A 17,100-nucleotide genomic window follows, 5' to 3' on the forward strand; every position below is an offset into this window, starting at 1 on the left:
CGTATACACGTACAAAAACAGCAAGTGCCAATCGTTGCCGCGCATGCGCAGCTTCATTAACATTCTAATCGCCTTCGCGAGCTTCGAAAATGGCAGGAAAGAAGAAACCGACGAAATCTCGTAAAAAGGGGAAAAGTAAGGGGCCAATGGTAAGAAAATAGTCTTTTCAGAAAATGAGTTAGCATTATCTCTGTCACTGGGATCTCGTACAGGTGGAATGGATCGAAAATAAAGATAATTTCGATGTCTTTGTTGGGTCATTGAGCGTTGTCAAAAACTGTCGCTCCGTTCCGCGTTGTTACGCTTGATGATAGTGTAAACGTTGCCATGCCAATTTGGCCATTTTGACCCGGCGTAAAATATCGGGTTGTTTTTCTCACACCGATTAGATCATGAATTGAAACATTTCTCAATTAATCCTGTGGATTGTTCCATGCTTTCTTTCTGTAGGGGCCTAGGCCTTTTCAGGCCCTAGGCCTATTTCTTTTTGTAAGAAAATTATTAAATAATAACGGAAAGCTAAAGACTAAAGTGGACAGATATTGAATTTTTTATTAAAAATAGGCCTTCATGTATTCCATAGTGGCTATTGTTACGGCAGCCGTAATGCAATTTTCGACTGCTATCGTTACGGCAAGTACCATTGCAAATCTAGGCCCTGGCCTATATCATTTTATAACGTCCCTTCCAGAATGTTTTGATAGTTCGATTGGTAAAATTGGTTATAAATGTTCAGCTACTGACTGCAGAACAGCAGAAGATTCTGGGATATGACATGTACGTGATTGACCCCCGCGTTGCAGTTTATTTTGTCTTTTCTTTTTTTTTTCTTTAAAGTTTTCTTTACTTTTCTGTTTTTAATCAAATAATTCTTTTTATTTCAGTAGCCTACTCACTACTCAGTACATGTAGTATATTTAATTTTCCTCTTTGAAATTATTGGCTGTGGAGGATTTTTTTTAAAGGGAACTAATGCCTGAGAATCATTTGGTTGATAGTCTGGTTCCAGCAGTCGAAAATCCTGACGTTGATTATTGATAGCAGTTGAAAATCACATTACGGCTGCCGTAACTATAGCCATTGCATAAATAAACATTTAGGCCTATTCATTAATCAGGATCTTAGGGGGAAAAAAATTGATTTTCATTTTTTCCTTAAGTCCCACATAGGGTCAGCTCTCTTACCGAGGGCGATGTTCGCCGCAGTTCCCCGGTCGCCAGAGCCTCCGGCCGAGCCTCCAGAAGAGCGCCCTCCGTCGGCCCTGTCCTCCGCCCTCCTAAATGCCTCCTTGGTGGGCCGCATCATAGCCACCCGTACCCCTCCCCCTCCAGACAGCGGTACCTTAAGGAGCACTGGGGAGGGTGTGTCTACGTGGCCTAGGATGGCTCATCATCATCAGGATGCAGGCAATGCCAGTATGGAGAACAGTATGGCCCGGAGTAGCATGTATGACTATGATGAGAGTGATGAGGAGGATGGGGAGGAACAAGACTACGATGAAGCAGGGTGAGAGCTAGACCCGTGAACGTGGCTTGTAAACTACGCCACGCTGTTGTGTATTTTCAAACCTGGCGAACGTGTCCCTCTGACTCCCTCCGTTACACACACTGGACTTTATTTTGCCCATGAAATAAGTACTCACATATATGAAGCTGTATTGAATTCTATTTGTACGTCAAAACTTGCATTTGACAAAAATTGAGGAAAATTCTGGCCCCGTCCGCTACTGCTATCTGCCATTTTCTCCCAACTGATGGCTGTTTACTGTCGCAGCTAAAACAGACATCGTTTTAGACAGGTTTCAAGTCCTTTCCTCTCTCACCGCACCGCACGCGGTCGCACGTGCGCCCGCGTGTGTGTGCGCATACGTACTGTACACGAGATGAGCCGAGCAGCCAATCGTCTGGGTTTTTTTTTTCGGGGTTGCGACATGAAACAGCCGTCAATCTGTCCAAGCGACTCGGACGCGTCCGGGGTTATTTGTCAGGGTCAGGTTAAAATCTAATTTCTACACGTTCGTATGGGTCTTTACTGATGGGCAAATTTCGTCGAAATTACACAGCCTAAACAATCGGACGGGCAAATTTAGATTTTTAGGTGAGTACTCAACACCCATACGGAATTATGTATGTCGAATCGATTTCGCCAGGTTCGAAATGACACAAGAACGTGGCGTTGTATACAACGCCACGTTCACGGGTCTAGGTGAGAGCCAGTCAGGATTTTTTGGCGTTCATTGAGCCTGAAAGTAAAAGATCATTTGGTTGAGCTTCCAGAGCCCTTGTGCGGCCCGCCTATGGGTATTTTGACACTAGGTTGCCCTCTTTCTTGCTATAATTTTTGACAGAGTGATTTCTAACCGTTATCACCTCAAGAAACATTGGAATTTTATTAATCATAAGAGAGAAATTTATAAAGCGAGGACAATCACAGAAAATGTCCACCTTGAGGCACTATATAACAAAGAATAAACATACAAGTTTGAAACAAATTACAGCACAACCAATATCAGGAGTTTAATTTAAATGAAACTAGAAAGTCAGTTTAAATTATTCAAAAATGCATTTAACAAATTGTATATTGGAATTGGGACTCGAGACCTAATCCAAACACATTTTGTTCTTTAAAGTTTCATATCGAATGAACTCCTAACATAAGTTAACCGAGCTGTACTCTCAGCTACAACGAACCATGATGTGTCAAGAAATTTAGACTATTTGTGTGCCATTGATTAAATCTGAGCTCGGCATAGTCTGAAAATATTGTTTTGCTATGAGGATGAGGGGCGTCTTCACAGGTATGTACGTATAGGCGGCTTTTGCTGCTTGTCAACAGCCTTGCAGGCGATCAACTGATTCACAAACGTACACACACACACAAAAGCGTCAGCAGCCTGATTTGCATGAGCAACTCGTGAACATATACACACTCACCCTTTTTCCGCTTCATAGTATATTGGTGATACAGCGTAGCAGTAATAGGGTCACTTGACTAACTGTCGATAAAAAAAAACCCAAAGAAGTGATCTAAAGTGGCTGATATGTATTTGGAACAGGTATTCAACGATACCCCTTGCCCAAGCTGTACGTCAGAAACGCAACACCATCAGTAACCGCGCTAAGCTAGTCACGCCCGTCCACAGCCAGTCAGATTCCATGCTGAGTAGCGACGATGATGAGGACAATGATGCTGGAAACGAAGGCATCCGCCCCCAAGACCATGCCCCTCTCACAAAGAGTGGCCAAGAACAGGAGAGGTTTTACCACATATTGGAGAAGGACGAGGGGGTGGGGCATGAGGGTGTTGATGGTAGGCGGCCCTCATCAACAGATGAGAATGTGAAGAGATCCAAGGAAAGACGTCGAAAAGACGGGAGGACAGCTCCGGACAGCCGTGTCGAAGACTTGTATGCTAAGAGCAGGAAGCACAAAAAACAAGTGAGGCACACGTCTTTCATTGGGACATCAGTGTAGTGAAGTCCCCACAATTAAGTCAGTCCCAAGTCCTTCAGTCTGAAGCTATTGGACAGAGGCATATTCCTTTGTTAGGCCAAAAAAAAAATAAGTCGGTCTCTGGTCAGCGCACGTGTCGATTTTAATCATGCGCGTCGATCTTTTTTTTTTCCAAAATGTTCCGCGGTAGCTCCAACAGCGCCCTCTATTTCCACACCTCAATTTTTTTTACCAAAGAGCACCAAGGAATGGGAAATTGCACCAAGGCAAATGATCGAAAGCACCAAGGCAAATTATGGAGGACACCAATGTACATGAGGACACCAAAAAAGCAAAATAGTACCCCACCTTGTCTGAAGAAAAAAAAAAGCAATCAATTCCGGAACTTTGGTCTGACCAGAGACCGATTATTATTTTTTTTGGCCTTAGTATGCGCCCCCTGTTACTTGTTACCTGCGCTGTGATTTGACTTGTGACCGATTTGTAATTTGACTTGTGATGGACTGGACATACCTGGGCTAGTGCTGCTTTTGAAAGGGCGTAATCAATGCAAAGTACTCAAAGTTCTCACGTTTGGCTTAAATATTTTGTTTTATCTTGTGTTTTTCTATGTCACTCTACTGTGCCATTTTCGTATCGACATTGTGCCACATTTGAGGTAAATCATGTACATTGTTATAATCACTGCACCCAAAGTAGTAAGAAAAAAAGAAAGAAATAATTTTGTTGGAATTTGATGGTTTAAAAATCTATTCTTTTCCTTTAATGCTGATTCATAAATACCTAAGACAGTTTACGCATTCCTATTGGTCGAGAGCCCATCACGTGGCCAGTCTTAAACGGATGATAAAGACATGGCTAGCTGGTCTTAAACACTTTTCCAGTGTCACAATAAAATGTGGACTCCTAAAAATCCAGTGCCTCTTATCGTTTCATTGGTTGAACGTTCACAATCCTCACGTAGGCATGTGCAACACTACCAGGGAGTTAGAATTTTATAGTTCTAAATTCAAAACGCAACGCGCCAGGTGCGTTCTGCGCGACATCGCGTAGAACATGATACGCGCGCGTCAATCTCCATAAAAGGGTTGTTTACATCTTACTCGCCAGCTGAACACTCCATTATTTTGCAGGAGGGATGTTTCAAAAAGCATAAAGTGAATTTGTTGAACAAAATCGGGATGTTTTGAACGAATTATATGATTTTTTTTAACCAAAAGGTATTTATGAATGGGAATAAATATGTGCTCCATCGGTATTTATCACTCTGTTTAAGACCACTTAGAGTCTGGGTGCTGATAATTACCCTCGCCTCCGGCTCGGGTAATTATCAGCACCCAGACTCTAAGTGGTATTAAACAGAGTGATAAAAACCTCCGGAGCACACATTTATTCCCTTATGAACACTTAATGCTGATTAACAATTAACATATTTCAGGATTATGGTACACGTTTTATGTACAACACCCATTGGCCTTCATGCATAAACCTTTTAATATATGTATTTTCACTTTTTGATCAGCAGCCAGTGCAGCGGCAGTCAGCTGACCTATCAGAGAGCAGCAGCCTCACCATGGTAACCAGCCCCCAGGAAGACGACTTTTCGGATCTGATCACCCCGCCTCCACCCTGGAAACGGAAGGGCAAGAAAAAGAACAAAAAGAAAGGTGGATTGTACATTCTAATGTTTGTTGTACATTCTAATTGTATTGGCCACTGGTTTACCATAGGTCATAATCAATTCAACCATCGTGTGATTATAAGTTCCACTCACAGGAATGTTAGTGCAACCTTCTTTAGCCGAACATGCCAACCCAAAGACTGTGAATAACAATAATGTTGTAAAAACTATCATCAAAATGACGGTGCCCAATGTCATATAAGTGTCACATTGTAGATCGCAGCTGTTAAAATCCTTGAAAAAAATGACTTGGACAGGAAGCAACATTGTTAATTGATTGATATCTTGTCAACAGGTGCTGGAGTCAGCCCTGACAGGTTGACGGAGGAGGATGCCAGAAGTGAGAGGAGTCAGCGACTGGGCCCGGAAGATGACGTGGATAGTGAACACGTTCATGAACCGGTAAGCTGGTTTGCAGGGGCAAGTGGTTTGCGGGGGGCCTGGTCTTTATGGATCCCACTTACAAATAATTATTAACTGTGAAAATGACAAAGATTGCTGTAATTGAGGCACACTTGCCAGCCATCTTGGCACTGTGCACAAACGCTCAGGTGCACTCGTCTCGTGCATAGACACTGACCCAGCAACGAATCTTGCATTCAAATCTACATGAGTAGACACTTGCTTATTCGTGTTTTGTTTTTGTCTGTGGCAGATTGTTGAGAGGATTGAGGCAAGTAGTGTCAGTGCCATGCAGCAGTCACAACCTCCTGTCCCAGCTCCAAGAAGTGCCTCACGCCAAAGCCAAGATGAATCTGGTAAAAACAAAAACAAACACGGCCCTTTTATGAATGCATTTAAAAAACGAATAAACGTTTTTGCAAGGTGTAAATTCTCTGATCAAACTGACCTAAAAATGTGTGTTCCCCCTTTATTCACACAGAGACCTACTCGCATATCCAGCGCCAGCCGAGCGTGGCCACGCTCCAGAGCCATGCAGCCCAGGAGGAGGAGTACTTGAGGAGGACCAACTCCCGTCTGGAGCGGGAGCTGGAGATGGTCCAGAGGGAGCGGGAACAGCTCCTGGAAGGGCTCAAGAGCATGTCCCCACCCCCGCACCAGCCTCGGAGGCAGTTGGAGGATGAGGGGGACTCTGAACGGTTAAGGATGGGAATACAGAGGCTGACATCCATCAATGGTGGGTATATTTCTTCAAAGCTATTTATTGTTATTATCTACATGTATTGTAATGAAACCAAGGATTATTTCAAAAGTGCACGAGCATTGTACGTTGCTCCAAAACCTGAAAAATGTAGACACAGATGATAAAGAAATACATTCAGAAAAAGCTTCATCACAATGTTAGCTGTCACAGGTTTTTTTTTTTTGGGGGGGGGGTGCAGTGGCGTCACCAGACGTTTCAGTCTGGGGGGGCACAGGGGGAGCACCAGCATTTGATGGGGGGCACTTAGGTGGATACGGATTGCCGTCCTGGGGGAGGGGTCTAATGGAAAATTTTCGCATACGGAGGATGGGCTAGATGCAAAATGGTGCCACATTTGATGCTAAATTCGATCTGAAGATATCTCCAGAAATTGCTATTTAACCAACTCAGATGATGGGAGTTGAATATAACAAAATATATATATATTTTTTTACCAACCCAAATCTCAGATGGGGGGGCACTCGGGGGGGGCACTAGGTTTTCCAGGGGGGGCACGTGCCCCCCCTGGCCCCCCCTTGGCGACGCCACTGGGGGGGTGTGGGGGATGCATGGCTGCATTGAGTTGCTGTGATGGTTATGAATTACATGCACGGTAATGTACAAGACATGCATTGTAAGTAGATAGAATTACACACAAACACTGCTCAGACAAAATGCACTTGCCCAATCAATTTTGCTCAGTTTTAATCAAACAGTGCACAGATTATCCAGTGCAGAATGTCAAATTCGGAAAGAATTTAGTATCCAGACGCCACCTCAGTAGTTGTGTACAAAGTCTATGGAGAGTCAAGAATATTCTCAAAGTATTTGCTAACAAAATTGGAAATGTTTCTCAGTCCAAGATGCATGTCTTTTCAACATTTGTGCAATGACTGACTTTCGTTGAGATGATGTATGCCGAAAAAAAAGTGGCGTCAGGTTGCAACATTCTTTCCTCAAATTCCTTCAACTCGATGAAGCACATGATACAGTGAAGAAATGCAAAGAAAAGTTCATACTATAGTTTCTTAAATAGCTAGAAAACGGTTGATAAGTCTAAAATTCACCCACTGAGACATGCAGCTTTTAGTTTTTTTGGATAAACGTTCCAATTCTGAATCCAGATGACACGCAGAGGCAACTGGATGAAATGCATCAGCACTGTGACAAGTTGCGGCTGGAGAACGAGGCTATCAAAGAGGTCAACGACCGGCTGCACACAGAGAACACCAAACTGAGGGACTTGTCGGAGTCCATTAAAAATGAGGGTTAGTCATGAATCCATCCAAGTCCACCTTCCTCTTCTTTCCAGAAAAATTATTGCCAACAGAATTCAATAAAAATAGTGGACTGTTTGATGCGGCCTTGAATTCTTCATCACGTCTTGATGGTGCATTGTACGTGTTATGAATTGCCTTATGATACTGGCCTTATCGCTAATAATGTAAATCACTTTAATCTTTGTTGAAAACCCTAAACAAAACTACTCGTAAAATTAAATTTACTTTTCTCACTGGAAAAATTTACGTTTTTGTCACCAGACCATTCACAGCAAGTGTTGATGAGACAACAAGCTGAGGAGGTATTAGGGGAAAATGAACAACTGAAGATGGTCATCCACAAACTCAACATTCAACTGAGCAGGTACCAGGCCAAGCACTCCCCTCCACAGGTAGGCTGATTAGCTGACAGGAATCAACAAACTCATAATCCACAAACTCAACATTCAACTGAGCAGGTACCAGGCCAAGCACTCCCCTCCACAGGTAGGCTGATTAGCTGACAGGAATCAACAAACTCATAATCCACAAACTCAACATTCAACTGAGCAGGTATCAGGCCAAGCACTCCCCTCCACAGGTAGGCTGATTAGCTGATAAGAATCAACAAACTCATAATCCACAAACTAAACATTCAACTGAGCAGGTATCAGGCCAAGTACTCCCATCCATTGGTGAGCTGATTAGCTGATAAGAATCAACAAACTCAAATCCACAAACTCAACATTCAACTGAGCAGATATCAGGCCAAGTACTCCCCTCCACAGGTAGGCTGATTAGCTGACAGGAATCAACAAACTCATAATCCACAAACTCAACATTCAACTCAGCAGGTACCAAGCCAAGCACTCCCCTCCACAGGTAGGCTGATAAGCTGACAGGAATCAACAAACTCATAATCCACAAACTCAACATTCAACTGAGCAGATATCAGGCCAAGTACTCCCCTCCACAGGTAGGCTGATTAGCTGACAGGAATCAACATACTCATAATCCACAAACTCAACATTCAACTGAGCAGGTACCAGGCCAAGCACTCCCCTCCACAGGTAGGCTGATTAGCTGACAGAAATCAACAAACTCATAATCCACAAACTCAACATTCAACTGAGCAGATATCAGGCCAAGTACTCCCCTCCACAGGTAGGCTGATTAGCTGACAGGAATCAACAAACTCATAATCCACAAACTCAACATTCAACTGAGCAGATATCAGGCCAAGTACTCCCCTCCACAGGTAGGCTGATTAGCTGACAGGAATCAACATACTCATAATCCACAAACTCAACATTCAACTGAGCAGATACCAGGCCAAGTACTCCCCTCCACAGGTAGGCTGATAAGCTGACAGGAATCAACAAACTCATAATCCACAAACTCAACATTCAACTGAGCAGATATCAGGCCTAGTACTCCCCTCCACAGGTAGGCTGATAAGCTGACAGGAATCAACAAACTCATAATCCACAAACTCAACAAGCAGTTAAGTTACAAAACAACATTCTTTTCAGAATGTACCAGGCTAATTAAGTGTCCCCTCCACAGGTAGGCTGGCTGGCTGAACGGAATCCATAAACTTATAATCCACTCACTCAATAATCAACTCAGTGTCCCCCATACACATTTTGCTGTCAACAGAAACTTGCTGATCAGCTTCTTTGAAGCTGTGCCATATATAATCAACAAGGCACAGTGGTACTTTTCCTCCCTCCTCATCGTTTCCTTTCTGCTGCTGGTTTTTCCCTTTTGTTAAGGCCAGTTCATACTTGGAGCGAAAGCAAAAGCGAACGCGAATATGTGAAATGGCAAGAATTCGCGCTGCGAAGTTAAACATTATTTCAACTCAGGCAAATTTCGCAGCGAATGTTTGCTGACGTCAAATTCGCTTTGCAGTCGCATTCACATGAAGTATGAACCAGTTTAGGCTTATATTCAACAAGCGCAGACTTTAGAGGTCGGTCCACTTCGATGAACCCTAGAATCAAGTACCAAAGAACGCATTTATTTCATCGACATTTTTTGTGTTCTTTCTACAGAAGAGTGACCCGCCTGGCTTGCCATCCCGAGGTAGAACTCCCCGCTGGCTGACAGACACCAAACACCTGTCTCCTCTCATCATGGCGTATGAGGATGCACTCAAAGACAAGGTGTGGATGAAGGGCATGCGCTAGCTTAGAGATATTACCCTCATTCGAGTGCTGTGGCCTCGTGGTTAAGGGCATTGGATTTGTGGTCTGCAGGTAAGGCTGCAGGTTGTGAGTTCAAATCCAGCCCGGGGTCATGTTGTGTCTGCCCTTGCGCAAGGCACTTTGTCGCATATTGCTTCTCTCCACCCAGGAGTAAATGGGTACCTGTGAAGGTACGGGCCATATGCGCTGATCTTGAGCTGCTGCAGAAGTGGTCTCATGGCCTGATGAACAGGGGTAATAATTGTAAAGCGCTTTGACACCTTTTGTACAAGGGGCTATAAGCACCACACTATTATTATTTCAAACTAATATTCCAGTCAACCCTGTTCCAAACAAAATACAGTCGAGTCTCGTTATAACAAACTCGTTCGGACCTAGCCAAATTGTTTGTTATATCAGAATTTTGTATTAAGAGGAACATCAGTCCCATTCATTGTGCACATAAATGCACAGTCGGGACCAAGGCTTTGTTTGTTATAACCAGAATTTTGTATTAACAGAGTTTGTACTAACGAGAGTCGACTGTACTCAGGTCAACCCAAATAGATTTCGGTTTCAGACACTGATGTGGTTCCATATGACTACAACAGTCAATCTTTCATTGCAATCAGTCCTACTTTAAACATCAAACTGTTCCAAAAACCAACACCTCAAGTTTCAACCCCCCCCCCCCCTGATTTTGTCTCCTCAGGACGAGATGATTAAGTTAGCCCAGGAGGACTTGAGCCGGCTGCGCAAGTCAGCAGAAGAGGTCATCCATGAGAACCAAAGATTGCACCTGAAGCTGGAGCAGGTGGGACAGCCTACCTCCGTCACTCCAACGGAATGGTAAGGACTCTGCTGTGACCCTGTCTTTGGTTTGTTACACCTATGTAGTTCAGTACATGTCTGAACATTGACAGAATGGTACATACCTTGCAACTGTGTGAAGTGCTCATTCAAAGACCAAAGAGTAAATTATTGATGATAATTACATGAATACCTTGCTTAAAGGGGCACTAGGTCCTGAAATCCCCAAAAATTTCATGTTTTGGATTGTTTACTTATCCTATTTCAAACATGTGGTTGAAAGGAAACCAACCTAATGTCTTACCGTTCCCGAGAAAAGACGAAAAAACCCGGTTGTTTACATCGGACACGACGGAGTACGAATACGTTTTTCGTGTCGTTCTCTAGTGTACGATATACACGTTGTGTGTCTCAGGATCAGCGGTGACCAATCACCAATGCAAAAAAATTGGTTTCTTCAACGTCCGCAAAAGGCGAACACTTTACGCGTACGAATGAAATCACAACTAGCATCCAAACGGCTCGAATTTATGGGGTCGCAAAAGTGGACCCCGAAATTCGTTCTCGCACACATAATACAGGAATAACACAAAAACGCCCAGTTTTTAAAGGGTAGTTGTGTGGATGTTTCTATCCTAGTTTTAAATGTTCTTTCCGATCAACATAATCTCGTTCGAAGCACGTTTTGTAGCTCAATTGGACTGTTCCAGGACCTAGTGTCCCTTTAATTCAAATAAGTTATGGACTTTATAGTTCAAGTTATGTATGCGTGCATGGTGTCCCTCCCCTTGGGACTTTTGAAAGGGGTCACAAAGCGCCACCTACCGTTGGTGCACAGAGCCCATAGGGATAGTAACAAGCAGGACGGTTTGGGGCAGGAAAGGACTAAGGCCAAAAAAAAAAAGTCTCCGGTTTCTGGTATGCGCGCGCGTCGCCGTAGCCATGCGCGTCGGCAAAATGAAAAAGTTTTTTTTTCAATGAAAGATGATGTCTCAAAACCGCCAAACTCACTGGTTTGACTGGAATCCTGCTGCTGCACAATTTTAACGTGTTTTTATATTGGGTTATGGTTGAGAATAAGCTTTATGTGGCCTCTCTGGACTCCCATATATTTGCACTAAGTTTAGTCGGGCACCATTTGCAGTCATCAGCCGACATTTGAAGCAAAAAAATCAGGTAAAAAAAAAAAAAAAGCTGCGTCGCCGCACCACTTTTTGGTCAAGCTCCATACCAGAAACAGGATCGACACTTTTTTTTTGGCCTAATGCATTAAATGCATTATTTGTTTGCAGGCATCGTATTCAGGAGCATGCTCGTCTGGTGCTTGAGGAGAACCAAGTAGTGCTGAGCCAGCTGGACATCCTACAGCGCAAGCAGAAGGACATGCAGAGGGCACACTCACTCGAAGGTAAGGCCAACAAATCTCTCTATATGGACTTCCTGCTTAAGTACCCACTCTACGTCCAAAAAGAAATAAGATTTGCAGGTTTGCATGGTGAAGATAGCAATAGGATAAAGTTTACAGTAGCACCATGTGACAGATCTCTTGTGTGAGTTTGTGAGGTTCTTAAAAGAATTGAGAGAAACTCAACAGTTTGGAATGTATACTCTGCTTGTTGTCACGTGATGAGGAAAGAAATAGTTAGGCAGAGTCTTTGCTGCAAATGAAGACGCTACAGGTTTATGCCTATTCAGATGAAAAGCTAGTCATGAGTACCTGATGTAATACGTGCATGCTCTCGGCTCTCGTAAGTGGTCGCAAAGTTTCATCTACTGTTTTTTTTTAAAGGGAATCCACTGCACCCTCCCTCCTCAGCTGTGAGAAAGTTGAAACAAGTTGTTTAGAGCAAGGATGGGTCTGAATTACTTGGCCACCAGTGGCGGCACTAAGGGGGGGGGGGGGGGATCCCCAAGTTGTTTCCTTGCCCCCCCCTCCCCCCCCCCCCCCCAGTTTTCCCCCAACACTTTATCTACAAATAGATTACTTATATTTATTTCCTTCGCTGTTAAAAATTCATAACAAGTTGAGGTTAGAGAGTGAATCATCAGTTCTGTGGACACATTTTAGACCAATGAAGACATTATAAACATTGGTACTTTGGTAGACAAAACACGCCACACATGCATTTATACAGCCGTAGATAGCCGTAGATTTTGGATATGATTATCAGATATTATTTTGAATGTCCCCAAACATATTTCCTTGCCCCAAAATTGCCCCTGCCCACCCCCCCAAGTTTTAGAATCTGGCGCTGCCACTGTTGGCCACAGCTGGCAATGACACAGGCATCTATGGGAAGTGGATTCAGTCACTCTCTTAGTGCATGTATTGCTGCCAGCCGCAGCCAGTAATTTGGTCACGGCTTCAATGCATGCACTTTGCATCCGGTGATATCTGATAAAGTGAAGTTTATCTGGTTCTCTTTTCCTTCCTACGCTAGTCTCCAAAATGAGCAAGCGACTTGCCATTGAGGAATCGGAAAAGGATGACCTGGAAGCCCAGCTGACGGACCTCAAGCACCGATATAGCGCCCTCAAGCAGCAGCACGACCGGTCCGTGGTGGACGCCGAGACCAAGATGCCCATCCAGGAGCATATGAGCACGCTGGCCGAGTACAAAAGGTAGACTTGACTTGCTCTGATTAAAGGGAATATACATCATTTGCTTTTGTTGTAATTTTCAGAAATGGATGGATTTGGGAGGTTAGTATTTTATAGCAAATATTGTTACACTGACGTTTTTGACGTTTTGGGTTCGTAGATGCAATAAAAACCAATAAAAACAATCATTTTCCTGTAGTCTGGTTCCCTGACTCCATTTAAGATGAAACTGAGCAATATATAGACGTTGGGGAATTGTAAGGTCAGGGAACCAGTCTGGCTGGCTTGTACCCATTCACAGGTGTGTAATCGATTGCAAACAAGTGCAGACTTAGAACTATTAAATATGGTCAATTGGGGCAAGTATTTGAAAAAAGTCAGGTTTTTCCAACGCTGGTCGGCCGACCAGCGTTGGAAATTGATACAAAATACCACTTTTCTTGAAAATGACAGTACACCAGGTGCCATGATTTTACAGCATGCTTTAGACTGTCATTCACTAACAGTCCAGCAAGATATTTCCTAATAATGTGGTAAATTATTTTTTGATGTTTGCAAATGTTGTAGTTTCCCTTTAAACGTAATATTATTTTAATAAAAGGACGATTTCAGTTGAAAATATATAAATCAGGTGATGGCAGAAACCCAAATCTAGTACTTGGATAGACCCTTGTGAATAAATTAATTAAGTTTTATTTTCACTCAAACTTATACAAGAAATCAGTTGATTCGTGAAGCAGTTTGAAGAAATATTTCACGTTTTCTTTTATTGCACTAATTAGAGGACTTGAAGAGGAACAGCGAAGTCACCAGGCCGAGATGGAGAATGTATTCTCCAAGCTGTCCTCAACCCAGGGGGAGAAAAAGACCCTGGCGCTGAGAGTGGCCGACAGTGAGGCAGAGCGGAGTCAAATGCAAGGAGAAATCAAGGCACTTGGCAGGGTTCAGAAGTGAGTTACAATCTGTAGACCTGTATGACTCCGGAAATGGCCTTTAAGATTTTTTTTTTAGTTCTGACCTTTCAAGACTAAATCAGATAACAAGCTTGTAGATTTTCATAGTTTGTAGGCATGCAACTTTTCCTCAGATCCGCAGATTTCTGCATTTTGTACTTCTCACGAATGCCATTACAAATTGAAAAACACTATACAAAGTCTTGTGTGGTTTGGAATTTCCACATTTTAAAAAAATTCCCTGTTTCATACCTGAGTTTGATAGACTCATTTTTGAGTCAACATTCATTGTGTGGTGTAAACTTGTTTGTTTCCGTGTCAAAATCTCATTGACACGGTTTTCAAGACCTTTCAACAGGGCTTTGTTCCTCTGCGAAACACACGAGAACACACCTTGTACTTTCATTGTCACTGACTTGAAATTACCAAAACCTGTCCTCAGTGAAGGCACTGTGTGCAAGGAGTGTGTAACCTTTTGTATCCTTTTGAATTTCAGAAAACTCCAGCACAAGATTGCCCTGCTCCAGAAGGAACTCGAACACAGTGAGAACAAGCTAGCTCTGTCCAACCAACACCTGAACAAGGTGCTGGAGATAGCAGAACAGACGGCCGCAGAGCGAGACGCCCTGACAAAAGTGGTAAGACAGACAGGCGTAGACACACATGAAAAGATGTTATGTGCATAGACCTGTTCAGAGTAAAATTAGTCTCACATACTCCTCACCACATGCAATGTGTTGTGCACATGGACACGAAACAGCCAGTGCAGGTTTGCACTGAGTTTATGGTCCATAAGATATTTTGTCGGTGAATTATTATTATTATTTCATTCCTTATCCCTGCCTAATATTTTCAACCGTAGACACATGTAAACTTCATGATAATATCCTTATAGAGCTGAAAGGTCTAATAATGATTTTGTTTTTTGCAATTCGCAGGCAAAAAGTCAAGAACAAGAGAAGAAGAAAGCTGTGAACAAAATGATAGAAGGGAACGTTACCATTGGCAGGCTGGAGGAAAAATTAAAGGTGAGCATTGTTTTTACAGTCTTTTTAACTTGGAATGAGATGTCATATGGCATGGCTCTTACTTTTTTTCAGTCGGGTGTGTTGCTAACTTTATGAATTTTAGAGCTTTTTGTATCAGAGCTTGGAAGTACACAGACAAGAAACATGGCCAGCATAAATCTGTAGTGGTATTGTCATGATATAATTGAGGCATTAATAATATTTGTATTTTCCTTTTTGTTGATAGTCCTACCGGCAGAAAGCCGACGTGAAGTTGGGAAACCTGTCAAGCCGCATAGAGGCCCAGGATAGCTCCCATATCAGCCAGCTTAGGGAGTACGAACGGGAAATGGCCCACCTGAAGACATTACTTCAACAGAAGCAAGACTCACTGGACATCCTAGCTTCTGAAAAAAGGTACACAACTCAAACACTTTATTTTTCCACTGTTTCTAGACTCTGCAGATGTAGTCAATTTTAATACTCAAGTATGCCCTTCGCCTATCCATCTTAAGCCCTCTGTAACTGGGTGTTATCTGAAATCTCACAAGATGAATTCACAAGTCTGCTCTGGTAGGAACCTAACCTAAAACACTCTGCTGACAAGTGCAGATGTCTGAACCAATCGTCTAAGCTTGCAGGGGTAAGCTGGCCGGTTCAAATGTGTCTTTGCAGTGGGTACTACGATCTACGACTTGTATGCAGTTCAATAATGTAACAAACATTCATGTGGGGCGATAATGGCATGGATTTTTCGAAATGGTGGGATTTTCAGCGTTTGGTTCTTTTGTTTCTAGGAAAGTTGAGGAACAACTGGAGACTGTCTGGCAGACGGCCAGCGCCGACAATCGCCGGATGAAAGCCAAGCTGAAGAAGTCACTGAGGGAGCCCCACTTGCAGAATGGTGCCCTCAACGGTGGTGCATTTGAGTACGAGTCGGACAACAGAGGCCTGATCTCATCTGAGAGCGACTAGGATACTATTGTTCAATAGAGGGAGACAAACACTATGGTCGATGGGCTGTCCCTGGCCAACCTATGCATGGATGGACAATATCAGGCCTTACAGGTTTAGAGTTGCAATCACATCCACAAAATCATCACCAAAGGTTTCAGTGGAATCTAATGCGATACTTCTTTGCAATAATGGCTGGCTATTCAGATTTCTGTTTTCCCATTTCTTTTCATTTTTCCTATTTACTTTTTCATCTGGTGAAGAATTAGTTGTTTTTTTTAAAGGATATTAAGAAAGAGCATTGATTTAACCTGGACCTTTACATCGGGGAAATGTAAGATTTCGTTATTTTTCCCTTTACCAGCGTAATTCATATTCGTCTTTTCTGATATAAACATTAGAAAAGATTGAAGTGCTTATATAAATGATGGATAAAAGAGCAAAAGAAAAAAAATCCAAACAAACACAAATTGCATTGTGCCTTATTTCATCAGAATTTTGTACACCAAAGGTTACATAAAGTGTGTGTGAAAAAAACTAACGTTATAATTAGCAGGCATGTGGGTGAATGAGTGTTCATACCGAATACTTGAAGTTTCTTGAGCCTCGCTTCGTTATAATTCTGAAGAGAACTTGAGCACTGCAAAAACTTTGAAAGCCAGTCTTTCATTTTGTGTTTTTGATTGGTCAGAATACCCACACGGAATATTTTTGTAGTGGATCCAACATTCTAGAGGCTTTTCTAACTGGAAAAATGAACTACATTTCAATTGCACATTGATGAATGCCAAAATGTTTTTTTTAACAAGAGAAATTTATTCTTACATAAGACTCTAAAAGTGCTGTAGACTTTGTATTCACAATAGTCACTTGTTTCAAACAGTACTACTACCTTTTGTAAATAACTAAATTATTTTAATGATTATTAGACTTTCCTTTTGCAGTACAGTGTACAAATGTTTTAAGAATATTGTGTGCAAATTAGAACCAATGAAATAAAATAAATGTATTTCACATTTGTAGAAATGATTGAGCACTTGTACTTATCAT

The 17,100-nt window shown here is 42.5% G+C and overlaps 1 protein-coding gene across 1 annotated transcript; it reads left to right on the forward strand.

The window, feature by feature from the left end:
* LOC119737500 (centrosomal protein of 89 kDa-like) lies at positions 1 to 17,076 on the forward strand. Its single transcript, XM_038211911.1, has 18 exons — positions 1 to 149; positions 1,160 to 1,506; positions 3,056 to 3,437; positions 4,978 to 5,119; positions 5,429 to 5,535; positions 5,789 to 5,891; positions 6,017 to 6,271; positions 7,402 to 7,545; positions 7,819 to 7,949; positions 9,594 to 9,704; positions 10,438 to 10,574; positions 11,828 to 11,943; positions 12,977 to 13,157; positions 13,919 to 14,086; positions 14,586 to 14,727; positions 15,028 to 15,117; positions 15,344 to 15,513; positions 15,894 to 17,076. Exons 1-18 carry the CDS (start codon positions 90 to 92, stop codon positions 16,069 to 16,071), a joined length of 2,964 nt encoding a protein of 987 aa, XP_038067839.1. The 5' UTR covers positions 1 to 89; the 3' UTR covers positions 16,072 to 17,076.
* Positions 17,077 to 17,100: the final 24 nt, after the last annotated feature.

Source organism: Patiria miniata, unplaced genomic scaffold, assembly GCF_015706575.1.
Source record: "Patiria miniata isolate m_02_andy unplaced genomic scaffold, ASM1570657v1 HiC_scaffold_3, whole genome shotgun sequence".
Taxonomy (NCBI): Eukaryota; Metazoa; Echinodermata; class Asteroidea; order Valvatida; family Asterinidae; genus Patiria; species Patiria miniata.

Excerpts from the sequence above, each read along its gene's own strand:
- LOC119737500 (XM_038211911.1), top strand. The coding sequence starts at position 90 with ATGGCAGGAAAGAAGAAACCGACGAAATCTCGTAAAAAGGGGAAAAGT. Across the intron at positions 3,438-4,977 it reads GCAGGAAGCACAAAAAACAA|CCAGTGCAGCGGCAGTCAGC; the intron begins GTGAGGCACACG and ends TTTGATCAGCAG. Across the intron at positions 6,272-7,401 it reads GAGGCTGACATCCATCAATG|ATGACACGCAGAGGCAACTG; the intron begins GTGGGTATATTT and ends TTCTGAATCCAG.